General features: G+C 44.5%; 1 protein-coding gene across 3 annotated transcripts; it reads right to left on the reverse strand.

Annotated features, from left to right (window-relative positions):
• LOC310658132 (hyaluronidase-like) lies at positions 1-12,987 on the reverse strand. Of its 3 annotated transcripts, none has more exons than XM_083399875.1 (4): positions 12,825-12,987; positions 8,823-9,772; positions 2,976-3,065; positions 95-467 (listed from the first exon to the last, which is right to left on the reverse strand). In XM_083399875.1, exons 1-4 carry the CDS (start codon positions 12,859-12,861, stop codon positions 117-119), a joined length of 1,428 nt encoding a protein of 475 aa, XP_083256001.1. In that variant the 5' UTR covers positions 12,862-12,987; the 3' UTR covers positions 95-116. The 3 variants fall into 3 exon arrangements, with proteins under 3 accessions (XP_083256003.1, XP_083256001.1, XP_083256002.1); XM_083399876.1 differs by lacking the exon at positions 12,825-12,987 and adding an exon at positions 12,669-12,817; XM_083399877.1 differs by lacking the exon at positions 2,976-3,065 and having other exon boundaries at positions 1-467.
• Between the last annotated feature and the right edge of the window lie 924 nt (positions 12,988-13,911).

Raw genomic sequence — 13,911 nt, forward strand, 5'->3', positions numbered from 1 at the left:
TTCTTGGGTAATTTGCTTTGTATTGGGGAATTCATCCGTCAATAAACGTCTGCCTGCTTTTGATTAAAATCTGACTAACACTCCACAGTAAGAGTTTGGTAATGAAATATTGAATATTAGACTGAATCAGGTTTGCACCGCTTTTTGTGGTGAGTAGGCAGTTCACAAAACAACCCCATCCACCCTTGGTAACACTGACAGATGAATTTCTCTTTCATGACCTCCAAGTCCTCCTGCTTCAGATTTCCTTGTACAACTACTCTTCTCTCCGTTTCAGAGATATTGAGCCAGATCTTAAAACTGTCAGGAGACAAGTGCAGGTAGGCATCCGAGTCACTGTTTTTACGAATGCATCTTCCGTTCTTCTTACAGAGAACTTTGCTGCAGAGCTTGGCTGCAGAGGTCACATTCATGATGTAATGTCCTAAGAGACCATCAACGTACTTTTTCACTGTTAAACAGCTGTCCTAAAAGAAAACAAAGACAGAGCAATCCTAGAGATGTCTTCTCAGAAAGAGGTCACACTGAGTGCAATGGATCTTATTCCCAGGTAAGTGGAACTATAGGATTCCACCTCTAAGCAGTTGGCACTACAGGCAGACCTTGGTTCCCGAACGCTTCCGTTATCATACGTTTTGGCTCCCGAAAGCCGAAAACACAGAAGTAAGTGTTTCGGTTTTCGAACGTCTTTTGGAACCTGAACATTGACATGGCTTCCACTGAGTGCAAGAAGCTGTTGCAACCAATGGGAAGCCGTGCCTCGGTTTTCAAATGTTTCAGAAGCCAAACGGGCTTCCAGAACAGATTTTGTTCGAGAACCGAGGTACCACTGTATTGTCTAAATGACTAGCGCAGATATTTGTTCAAGGGGATGTGAAATGGGCTCAGTCATGAGTGACTGTGAACGTTCTTTGAATCGCAAAAATCTCAGCTTTGTTTGTTTATTCCTAAATTTCTGGAGTACGGAGGACAATGACAAAATGTGTGGGTAAGGAAAGTGTTTGGTCTGACATTTGCTAATCCCAGTACCAGGTTCTCCCCATCCTCCAGTCTCTTATAGGCAAGTAGTAACTTCCTCTTTGCTTCCCCATTCAAAGTCTAGCATAAATAGGTTTGGTAGATCACAGATTTTTGAAGCCAAAATCGCACATGCACAAAATGAGTACATTCATTAGAATATCTCTGTTAAAAAAAGGTAAAGAGATCCCTGACCATTAGGTCCAGTTGTGACCGACTCTGGGGTTGCGGCGCTCATCTCGCTTTATTGGCTAAGGGAGCCGGTGTACAGCTTCCGGGCCATGTGGCCAGCATGACTAAGCTGCTTCTGGTGAACCAGAGGAGCGCACGGAAGCGCCGTTTACCTTCCCTCCAGAGTGGTGCCTATTTATCTACTTGCACTTTGATGTGCTTTCGAAGTGCTAGGTTGGCAGGAGCAGGGACCGAACAATGGGAGCTCACCCCATCACGGGGATTTGAACCACCGACCTTCTGATTGGCAAGTCCTAGGCTCTGTGGTTTAACCCACAGTGCCACCCACGTCCCTAGAATATCTCTATTACATGCTACCAAAAAAATTAAAATTTGGGTTTCAGTTCTGCAGCACAAAATGTTGCACAGCTCGTGCATTCTACATTTGACACCCCAAGTGTTACTATAGGCTGGATCTAGACACATCAGGAAAGCGTTTCAGGAAAACGTGTTGTAAACCTCAAAGTGGGAAATCACATTGGCGAAAGACGGAACTCTACAGCGCCACCTGGCATCACAGTGTTATAACACATATAAAACACTTTTTCTTTACTATTCTTCCAAATGCATGGTTTCTTTACTATTCTTCCAAATGAATACCGTATTCTTCCAAATGCATGCGCACAACAACCACATGCAAATCTCTAGGTTTACCTCTCGCTCAGATGAGCCACCGAGCTTGTCCTGTTCAGATGTATTCTAAAATTGATGTGTGAGTGTGCCTTACCCACTTACAGAAGAATGGCTGATAAAATTATTGGACTTAGCTGAGATGGCTAAACCAACATGCTTAATTAGAGGAAAAACCATTAATAACATTTGTTAAGGACTGGAAATTCCTAATGGGCTTTTGCATAAAAGAGAAAATGAACTTGTAATATCTGGATTTGAAAAACTACTAGCTTATAGAAGATAGAATGGTTGTGTTCTAAAGAATGAATGTTATATGTAGCTGTAGAGATCCAGAAATCCTTTTATTCTACGCTATCTTTCTTTAGGGGTTTTTTTTTTCTTACTTTTCCTTCTTTTTTGCTTTCTCCTTCTTTAGATTTCTCATTTTCTTGTATTTTCTTTGCTCTTTTTTTAGGTTAGAGTCCTTTTATCTCAGTATATTATAAAAAGATACTTTGTAATGGGTATGTATTTCTGTATATCTTTGGATCAGTACCAACAAATAAAATAAAATAAATTTGATTTGGGGATTTTTACGAGCTACCAGGGGTCAGCAAACTTTTTCAGCAGGGGGCGGATCTACTGTCCCTCAGATCTTGTGGGGGACCAGACTATATTTTGGAAGGGGAAAAAATGAATGAATTCCTATGCACCACAACTAACCCAGAGATGCATTTTAAATAAAAGCACACATTCTACTCATGTAAAAACACCAGGCAGGCCCCACAAATAACCCAGAGATGTGTCTTGAATAAAAGGACATGTTCTACTCATGTAAAAACACATTGATTCCCGGACCATCCGTGGGCCAGATTGAGAAGGCCATTGGGCCGGATCCGGACCCCGGGCCTTAGCTAAACCATTGGAGATCTTTTTTCTGGGAAGGCCAGTCTTGGAATGCATATTGCCATTCCCAGATCTGTGGGCCATAGAAATAGCAAGAACCTGCTATCTTTGCTGCCATCTTTTGGGGATTGGGGGTATGTTTAGGAGGAGGGGGTGTCCCAAGAATTCCTGCAAAACTCAGCTCATTTTCTTAACCCAAATTCACTTACATTAGAACTGGCATACTGCATGCTTCCCCACAGGACAACTCCTGCTGCCCCCATGGCTGCACTCTCACCAATAGTGTTCACCAAGTCTTCCTGAAAAGTAAGCCACGGATACGCATAATATAATAGGTCTGCCATATTTTGACGAGCAAAGAAGAGTATGCGGTGACGGCTCTCATTCTAAATACCCCTACGACATGTAAGCTATAGTGAAAGGGTAAAGGGACCCCTGACCATTAGGTCCAGTCGTGATCGACTCTGGGGTTGCGGTGCTCATCTTGCTTTATTGGCTGAGGGAGCCAGCATACAGCTTCATGTGGTCATGTGGCCAGCATGACTAAGCCGCTTCTGGTGAACCAGAGCAGCACACGGAAATGCTGTTTACCTTCCCGCAGGAGTGGTACCTATTTATCTACTTGCACTTTGACGTGCTTTCAAACTGCTAGGTGGGCAGGAGCAGGGACCGAGCAATGGGAGCTCACCCCGTCGTGGGGATCCGAACCACTGACCTTCTGATCGGCAAGTCCTAGGCTCTGTGGTTTAACCCACATGCCACCCGCGTCCCTATAATAGCTGTGATATATTGCTGAGGGGGTCAGGAGAAGAGAAGAGGAAAGCAAGTCTTCAGCCACCCATTATGTCTACGTCTCATCCAGAAAGTATAGCCAGAGACATTTTGGCAAAAAATAATAATTAAAAATTCACCCAGACAGACATTTCACCCCTGAAAAAGAGGACATGTCCTCGAAAAAGAGGACACATGGCAACCCTAATAGAGCATGATGCACAGTCAAAGCATCATTGCCCATTTTGTATCCACCCATTTTTTCAGGGGGGGGTTGGGGGGGTCACCTCTTGTGAAACAAGTTTGGATGGTTTTTGAAACACTACAATAATACTCTGTAGCGCCTGTTTGCCAGAGATCTCAGTGAGTTGAATGCACACACCATAAGCAATAATACCTCTCTCGCACCACTATCAACTCTCTTTTTTAAAAAATAAGCAAACACTGTCTGCAGGAAAAGCAATGGTGGCGATTTCAAGAGACACCCAAATGATCAGGTTAGAGCACAGTAAACATATAACTTTTGAAGCAAAGTGAACCATCTATTAAATTCAAAGGTTCTGAATCCAGAAAGCTATACCCCCATCCCATGACAGCTATATAATTCAGCACTCATCCTGTGATATCCCATCCCTTTACCAACCCCGAATTACAGATGACATAAGTGTCCTGCTTTGAGAGGTTCTGTACACACCATACATTTAAAGTAGATTGCTGCCCTCAGAGAATCCTGGGAACTGTAAATTTATATCCTAGGTAAAGGTAAAGGGACCCCTGACCATTAGGTCCAGTCGTGACCGACTCTGGGGTTGCAGTGCTCATCTTGCTTTATTGGCCGAGGGAGCTTCCGGGTCATGTGGCCGGCATGAGTAAGCCACTTCTGGCGAACCAGAGCAGCACATAGAAACGCCGTTTACCTTCCCACCGGAGCAGTACCTATTTATCTACTTGTACTTTGATATGCTTTCAAACTGCTAGGTGGGCAGGAGCTGGGACCAAGCAACGGGAGCTCACCCCGCCATGGGGATTTGAACCACCGACCTTCTGATCGGCAAGTCCTAGGCTCTGTGGTTTAACCCACAGCGCCACCCGCATCCCTAGTTTATCTCCTACGGAGCTCCAATTTTTACCATCCTTATAATAAACCAGATTTTTCAGAGGAAGTTGCGTGCTTTAAGCGTATGGTGTGTACACAGCTTGAATACAGAACTGAAATGTAGGGAATTTTGTATCCACCAGAACTGCCTTGAATATATACAAGTGATAGAAAGTTTAGACAACATAGCCCTGATCACTTGCTCCACCTGCCTCCTCCTACATGTAGACAGAGAGGAAGGGGCTCTGCATGCTAACTTTACCCCCCAACACCTCCATCAGCTTCAGTGTCAAACCTATGTGGGAGGTCTGAAGTGGAAATCTCTGCATAATCGGGTGAACATACTCCCAGAAGCAGCATTGGAAACCCAGGTGGATGCAGCAAAAGCTATTGCCATCTATGGCTGGTTTGCCAACTGAAATCCTTCCTGGAGTTGCCTAGCCATGATGGTCTACACCCTAGTGATCCATGCGACGGTCACCTCCAGGCTTGACTACTGTAATTCGCTCTACACGGGGCTACCCTTGAATCTGTCCCAGAAACTCCAGCGGGTACAGAATGCTGCAGTGAGGCTCCTCACGGGGTCTCTGCTATGGGAGCATTTTCACCCAGTGCTTTTCCAGCTGCACTGGCTCCCAGTGGAGTACAGGTTCAGGTTTAAGGTGCTGGTTTTGACCTTTAAAGCCCTTCATGGCCTAGGACCCTCGTACCTACGGGACAGCCTTTCCCGGTATGCCCCACAGAGAGCCTCAAGGTCCATAAATAGCAACACCCTAGTGGTCCCAGGCCCTAAGGAAGTTAGATAAACTTCAAACAGAGCCATTGCCTTTTCAACACTGGCTCCGACCTGGTGGAACGCTCTGCCTCATGAGACCAGGGCCCTGCAGGATCTGATTTCTTTCCGCAGGGCCTGTAAGACAGAGCTGTTCCGCCTGGCCTTTGGCTTGGAGCCAATTTGATTCCCTCCCCTCTTTCTTTTTTCTTTTTCCTTTCTCCTCCTGTGATGAGGCTGCATGTTAATATTTTAAAGTTTCAATATTTTAATGTTGTATTTTAATCTTGTTTTTAAGTTGTATTCATTCAACTTGTTTTTATTATTGCTTGTTAGCCGCCCTGAGCCCAGGCTTGGCTGGGGAGGGCGGGGTATAAATAAAAATTAGTAGTAGTAGTAACTTTTTTACTTCCTAGAATTGTCGTACCTTGGTTCTCGAACGGAATTCGTTCCAGAAGTCCGCTCAAATTCCAAAAATGTTTGAAAACCAAGGTGTGGCTTCCGATTGGCTGCAGGAGCTTCCTGCACTTGATCAGAAGCCGCAGAAGCTGCGTCGGACGTTCGGTTTCCGAAAAACGTTTGCAACCCGGAACACTCACATTTGGAAGCCAAAATGTTCGAGTCACTAGGCGTTCGAAAAGCAAGGTACAACTGTAACGTGCTTAACATAAGGCTGCTCTTGAAGATGGTCTGAAAACTACATGTTCTGCAGGTTCTGAGTGACAGAGAAAATGGAAATATATATTGCCAGTTCTTTTAAAAAAAACTGCTGGGAAGGGGAAAGCTTGTTTTTCCAAATTTTCATTGCCACATGAAAATGTTTCTGTGCTGTCGAGCATCTGTGGAGGGATGAGATCTGTACTATTTGCAATCATTGTATATTTGATTTTAGACTTTTTATGGTTTTAGTATTTTGTATTTCATTAACTGTTGTGCACTCCCCAAGATGAGACACAGCCTGGAAACATTATAATAAAAATATGTTTTTAATTCTTTGCTTTCAGTCGTCCTAACATGCACATTTATGATGAATATTTTCTTTCTGCATTGGTTAATGAGCTATTTTTATATTGTATTGTATTTTATGGTGCTGATTACTAATTACTGCTGAGTTTCAGTACTAGCTGAATCAGTGGTGTGCTTTTCTGTTTGTTTGTTTTATCTGGTCTTGTCATTTTAACTGCTTCTGGCAATTTCACTCTGGCCTTTGTAATTCAGCAGGTGACGACAGTCAACCTGTGACGTTTCTTTGACCCGAGAGAGCAAATAAAGCTGATGTATTATACACTGCATTTATCTGGATGCAGCTTCTGAGGCCTTGTTCTCACTGAGGTGATAGAAATCACGCACTGTTCTCCCCTCACATTCTCATACACCTCACACCAGCCTCTGTTTGTTGCCGGCCCTGTATTATTCCTCACACCGGCCAACACAGAAAATAGAGTGGACTGCGAAAATGCAGCGCTGTACATTACTTTACAAAGAATGCACATGATTGTATAAAAATAGTTCAAACTATCCCTGCATAATTATTCTGGTTACAGTGGTAACAAACGTTTTGGGTTACAAACACTTCGGGTTACAAACTCTGCTAACCTGGAAGTAGTACCTTGGGTTGCAAACTTTGCCCCAGGACGAGAACGGAAATTGCATGCCGGCGGCGCAGTGGCAGTGGGAGGCCCCCACTAGCGAAAGTGCGCCTCAGGTTAAGAATGGTTTCGGATTAAGAATGGACCTCCAGAACGAATTAAGTTCATAACCTGAGGTTCCACTGTATTTTAGATCAGTGCTTTTACATGAGACATTTAACAGTTTGCCAGTCAAGCTGCGGTATATACATAAGCACCTTCCCATGGGGCACAGGTAACTTTAGTGAATTTTTGAGAGGAATGGGATTAACATGCCTGCCAGCCACAGTTCCCTGACGTTACACGTACTGTCAAGAACCCAGGTTCAGTCAGGATTCCCAACAGCATGAAGATGTACCCACATGAAACCCCATCCTCAGAGATGCTAAAAGCAGAAACTTTGAGGCATGGTCACCAGTGAGTGCTTTGACAGATGAGTCCCACTCCCCTCCCTTGGGGATAGGCTTAATATGCATTTCCCTAAAGCGAGGATGGGAAACTTGTATGTTGTTGGACTCCAGTTCCCATTAAGTCCAGTCCATGTGGCCAATGGTCAGGAATGATGGGAGTTGCAGGTATCTGTTGGGAATGGAAAGAAGCAGAAGGAGCATTTCATCATATGTGGTGGTCATGCAGAATAGTTAAGGAGTACAGTCGAACCTTGAAAGTCAAACGAAATCCGTTCCGGAAGTCCGTTCGACTTCCAAAACATTCAGAAACCAAAACATGGCTTCTGATTGGCCGCAGGAAGCTCCTGCAGCCAATCGGAAGCCCCGCCGGACATTGGGCTTCCAAAAATAGTTCGCAAACCGAACTATTGTGGCATTCGGGAGCCGAAACATTCAAGAACTAAGCTGTTCGAAAACCAAGGTATGACTGTATTGGGAAATGATTTATAATGAAATGAAAAAATTGTTTAAAAGAACATTCCCCCCCCCCAAAAAAAAACAACCCAGAGGCATTTCTTTTGGGCATGGTACATACAGGGGGCAGAAAAAGCTGTTTCTGTATGCAACAACAGCAGCTTGGATTATGTTAGCTCAGAAATAGAAGGTGGGATAAGGTCCAGAAAAGGAGGAACAACTGAAAATGATGGAATGTGCAGAGCTAGCAGGCCTAACCAGCAAGGTAAGAGAACAATAAGAATGGGTGTATAAAGAAGAATGGAGAATATTTGTGGAGTATTTGGAAAACAACTGTAAGCAAGTGAAAATTGTAAATTCAACAGTATAATGTAGATTAAGATATAATGGAAAGGGGGAAACTAGATGGAGGAAATAGAGTATGCAGTTAATTTTGGAAGTCTAAGGAACCATGGAATGGGAAGAAGGGAAGTCATTTGATGTATTGTATATTTAATTGTGGAAAATGTATACCTGAAAAATTAATAATTTTTTTTTTAAAGGAATGATGGGAGTTGTATGTCTAGGAGAGCTACAGGTTCCCTATCCCTGCCATAAAGAAACATCTTTGAGGACCTCTAACTGCTAGGTCCTGGTTCCCATACCACCTTTGCAGTCTCTTTTATGCACATTGCTGCTCGTGTGAATGTTTGGCATCACTAGTGTACCCTCAGATTTAAGAGAAGTCTGCAATCCACCTTCCATAGCAGGGAGTCCTGGTTTCAAAGTACAGATTACTAGCAAAAGCTGTCCTGCGATCTTCCATAAGTCCCTTTCTCTAACATTATGGTTTTCACCTCTGTACAATCCCGTCAATATGCAAGAATATCAGAAAGGGTAACACGTGTTGGTGGATCTGGGAGCTTATTAGATACCGGCATCCTTACCTCCGTCAACTCATGGAATGTATAGGCATAATATGGCCTAGCATACACAAAAACAGGCAAAGCATAGTCCTTCCGAGCGATCGAAGCAATGCGTATTGCTTCTTTGACCCGATAGTGTACAAATTTCAAAGCGTTTGGGCTACACTTCAGCATGTATTCCAGGTATACGGAAGGGTAAAGGGCAGTGCTTTCTTTCCACAGCCAAAGCAGATTATCATTCCGGAACGATTCAATGTCTGGACATTTGCCTGTATACTTGTCTGGGTGGTTCTTGTAATCATAATTGTAGCAGTCGGGGTAGAGATAGTAACCCCAGAGCCCATTTGGCCTCATATCTTCAGCTAGGAAAAGGGTGCTGTTCATAAAACCCCTCCCTGCATTTTCAAAATCTTCCTTCGCAACTTTCTTGATCTTGTTCTCAGGCCACTGCGGATGCTGCTTTCTGACAAGTTCAAGGGACTTATTTCTGTAAATGGCTTTATGGCCCCAGTTTCTATCCCACTGGGGTCTCCAGTTTTCCCAGTCGATGACCCCGAGTCCTTGGAATTTCTTCATGGCGATGGAATGCTCAATGTCAGCCTTGGCTTTGATGAGATGTTTGATGAGGCTCTCGTTTTGAGGCACCCCGCCATTGATGGATTCGCCATTGTCTTCTACATGGGGATAGTACCCGAGATGAGTGTGGTAGAATATTGTCACACTGGAGCCGCTCAAGGTCTCGTTTGGGTTTGTCAGGATGTCGAAAATGTTGAGGTCCAAATCGACCTTGTAGCGCCGCCGACACTGCTCAGTAGGTGCATTCCAAACTACTAGAAATGGTTTGTTAGGGAACAGTGGCGCTCTCGCCTGCATGATTTCACTTCCGTTGTCGACCATCAGCAACACCCACAGTGCTAGGTATTCAATCCACAGGTAGCTCATAGTATGAGGTAACTTCATCAAAGGAAAAACTGAAAGTGATAAGAAAGAAACATTAATGGACAGTGGCAACCAAGAGCTGAATTGATGCTTTTGAATTATGGTGCTGGAGGAGACTCTTGAGAGTCCCATGGACTGCAAGAAGATCAAACCTCTCCATTCTGAAGGAAATCAGCCCTGAGTGCTCACTGGAAGGACAGATCCTGAAGCTGAGGATCCAGTACTTTGGCCACCTCATGAGAAGCGAAGACTCCCTGGAAAAGACCCTGATGTTGGGAAAGATGGAGGACACAAGGAGAAGGGGGTGACAGAGGACGAGATGGTTGGACAGTGTTCTCGAAGCTACCAGCATGGGTTTGACCCAACTGCGAGAGGCAGTAGAAGACAGGAGTGCCTGGCGTGCTCTGGTCCATGGGGTCACGAAGAGTTGGACATGACTAAACGACTAAACAACAACAACCAAGAGTCAGGAAGAACTTTGCCCTTCTAATTGTCAGGCAGCAGAGGAGCCAACACCCACAGCAGGTTGCCAGGAATGGACAAGACAAGGAAAGTCCTTGCCATCTGCTTTTATTCCATATTCACAGAGAGAGGCTTGGGAATGTGGCCCCTCAGAATAATGGTGTTGCTCTGAGTGAAACCCCACCCCATCCGTCTCTCCCACTTCCTCATGAGTTATTGCTATGGGAGCTGGAAAGCGCCTTCGGCCTTTGAGCTCTTTGCTCTACTACTTTCAAGGCCCGCAATGTTTTGGGAGAAGGGGGCGGGTCTGGGATGCTTTTTAAAGACACTGAGCCTGTCAGCTGTCACTCCCCTGGTGCTCCTTCCTCCTCCTCTCCCATTATTTCCCAGCTTTCCCCCTCATCTGCCTCTGAGCTGTGACCTCCCTCAAACCCCTGTTGTAATTCTGAACTGTCTCCTTCTTCTCTGGAAGGGTCAGGCTGGGGAGGCGGTCTCCACCATTCCTCCTCTGCCCAGACCCTGCCATGAATTGATCAATAGGTGTGGGGAACCTTTGTCCCTGCAGATGTTGCTAAACTACAACTCTCATCACCTCTGGCCATTGCCCATGCTCGGTGAGGCTGATGGGAGTTGTAGTTCAGCAACATCTGCAGGGCCAAAGGTTCACCATGCCTGAATTAAAAGTTGTAGACCTGGAAAAATAAGTGCAGATTGATCCAATTGTCATCCTATATAAACTTGGAGTTAGTGAAATTAACTAAGTGGTGCATGCATAGGATTGTAGTGTTAGTCATGATTTGATCCCATTTAAATCAATGGAGCTTGGGTTAGTCATTACTAAAGTGTTCCATTGGTTTCTCTGGGATAAAGGCTGCAATCCCAGATCCACTTTCCTCGGAGTAAGCCCCATTGAACTTAATGGAACTAAGTCTTAGAAGACATGCATAGGATTGCACTGTAATGTTCTTGCCTACGCAGATGTTATGCAAGTTGTGCGCAAACACAAACAATTCTATCAACACTACCATTCTACTTGCCTAATGTCTCTCCTCTCTTCTCCTCTTGTGCACAGGGCATACGTTGGTGGGAGAGAAAGCCCTGTTTCACAAGTAGGACTTGTGGTAGCTCTCAATAGTGCCCCTACTTAGTTGAATCCAGCCCTATATTCCCTTAAAGGTAAAGGTAAAGGTACCCCTGCCCGTACGGGCCAGTCTTGACAGACTCTAGGGTTGTGCGCCCATCTCACTCAAAGAGGCCAAGGGCCAGCGCTGTCCGGAGACACTTCTGGGTCACGTGGCCAGCGTGACATCACTGCTCTGGCGAGCCAGAGCCGCACACGGAAACGCCGTTTACCTTCCCGCTAGTAAGCGGTCCCTATTTATCTACTTGCACCCGAGAGTGCTTTCGAACTGCTAGGTTGGCAGGCGCTGGGACCAAACAACGGGAGCGCACCCCGCCGCGGGGATTCGAACTGCAGACCTTTCGATCGGCAAGCCCTAGTCGCTGAGGCTTTAACCCACAGCACCACCCGCGTCCCCTTACTCCGAGGTAAATGTGTGCCTTCGTTTGTGCGAACCAGTATTTTCGCATTAATTTAATCAGTCATTTGATGAAAGTTCAATTCCAAAAACAGAATTGCAATAGAGTTCCCTGCAAGGTTTCCAAACCAATCCTGAATAACATTCTAAAAGCACATCATAAATGGATAAAATAACCATCACTAATCAGCAAATCCCTGCTATGTCGGTTTGATTATTATAAAAACATTAAATAAAACATACATTTCCCCCCCCCTTTGGTTCTTATTAGTTTTTTATTATTATTACTAGCTGTTGAATGTATGTGATGCACAACATATTGACAATGTAGAAATTGTTCCAGCAAGTGTTTTACAAGATGAAATTTATCATACAGCAGCAATATCTCAATGCTAAACATTTCCTTTAGCTCATCATTTTGCAACATTTTTTGATGTTACTGTCATGCCACCATAATGCCTATATTTGTTGTGCTGTGTTATGTGGGTAGAATAGTTCAAATCCCTTCATTCAAAGTGGGTAGATCAATGAATGGAAATTTTGCCTTTGTACAGTAGCCTACCCAGGGGTAGAGGAAGGGGTGTGTGGTAGGGGCGGGCCGCCCCGGGTGTCACCACTGAGGAGGGGGGTGACAAAATGCAGGGTGGCACTCACCGTGGGGCCTGCAGCGTGCCCGAGCCACGCATCTCTCCTGGGAGTGACGCGGTGGCTTGGACGCTCACAGGCTCCACGCTGCGCCAAATGTTCTGCCCGCCGCCTCCCCCTGTAGGGCAGCTGAGTGGAAGGAGGCAGGCAGACTCCTTGGAGGCCCCTTACTGGGAAATGACTTCCCCCATCATCTTCCCCCAGCCCCACTGAAGAGCCAAGCCATTTACACTACACTATTGCTTCTGACTCTGTTATATTTTTTCATGGCCCGAACACTAACCCTATATGTAGGCAGAGCAGGGACTGCCAAGGAGATAGATTATTTGCTCATCACTTCCTCTGATGCTTCCAACAGGTTTGATGGTAACCATCCCTGGTCCTTCATTCCTCATCAGATCCTTCTGTGTACTGAAGTTCTGTTCCATTATAATCTCACCATTCTGTTTCTCCTTGGTTTCCATGCCTGTTGACATCTTCCAAGAAACGAGAATTTAAGGGTGTTGGTAACGTATTTTCCCGAACCCTCAAACGCAAGAAGGAACCTGGCAGGGGATAATTCCTATAGTTAGGAATTTCACTAGGTACGTCTTAGATTCCTCATTCCTTACAACAGCAGCAAGAATACTCATCGCACAATATTGGAAGACACAAGAGTTACCCACTCTGGAAGAATGGCAGATGAAAGCAATGGACTATATGGAATTGGCTGAAATGACTGGCAGAATCAGAGACCAGGGAGAAGAGACGGTGAAAGAAGATTGGAGGAAGTTTAAAGATTATCTACAGAAATACTATAAGATTAATTAATGTTAAAATGACATCAGATTGAATGTAAAAGGTTTTTAGTAAAAAGTTTAAAAATTAAAAGATCTAATATTTTAAGGTACAAGAAGATTAAGCTATATTAAGATATTAAAATTAAGACAAAAATTAATTAAGACAGAGGGAAGGGATTTGTTGTCTGAATATATGATTTGGAATACAGGGAAGGGAGGTCTGGGGAAGTCGGAGAAATAAGTCAACGCAAGGAATATTATGAAGATAAATTTGTTTTTATTTTTGTCTTTTTTCTTTGATACTTTTTGTCATTTTTTTGTTTGTGTAATTCTGTATCTTTTCTGTTTTTGTTGTTGTTCATTTTTTGTTGTTTCATTTCTTATGTAAAACTCAATAAAATATTTATAAAAAAAAATATAGATTCCTCATTCCTATCATGCACATCCGTCAGTTCCCACAATACACTGTTTTAAGCTACCAGGCCTCTGCATCTCGGGCCAAGTATCTGCCAAATTACTCTACAGTGATGGCACAGCACTGGATTGTGTGGCAACAGTGATAGCAGTGAAGGTGGCAACAACCACCCCCACTGTTCTACCCAGACATTGAGGTCCAGCACCGAGGGCCTTCTAGTGGTTCCCTCACTGTGAGAAGCCAAGTTACAGGGAACCAGGCAGAGGGCCTTCTCAGTAGTGGCACCCACCCTGTGGAACGCCCTCCCACCAGATGTCAAAGAGAAAAACAAC

The sequence above is a fragment of the Podarcis tiliguerta genome, assembly GCF_965153285.1.
Source record: "Podarcis tiliguerta genome assembly, chromosome: 10".
NCBI lineage: Eukaryota > Metazoa > Chordata > Lepidosauria > Squamata > Lacertidae > Podarcis > Podarcis tiliguerta.

Coding starts and splice junctions, on each gene's coding strand:
- LOC310658132 (XM_083399875.1), bottom strand. CDS start 12,861: ATGTCAACAGGCATGGAAACCAAGGAGAAACAGAATG. Junction 9,773..12,824: donor AACCAAGGAGAAACAGAATG/GTGAGATTATAA, acceptor TATCACTTTCAG/TTTTTCCTTTGATGAAGTTA. Junction 3,066..8,822: donor CATTCCATGAGTTGACGGAG/GTAAGGATGCCG, acceptor CTTACTTTTCAG/GAAGACTTGGTGAACACTAT.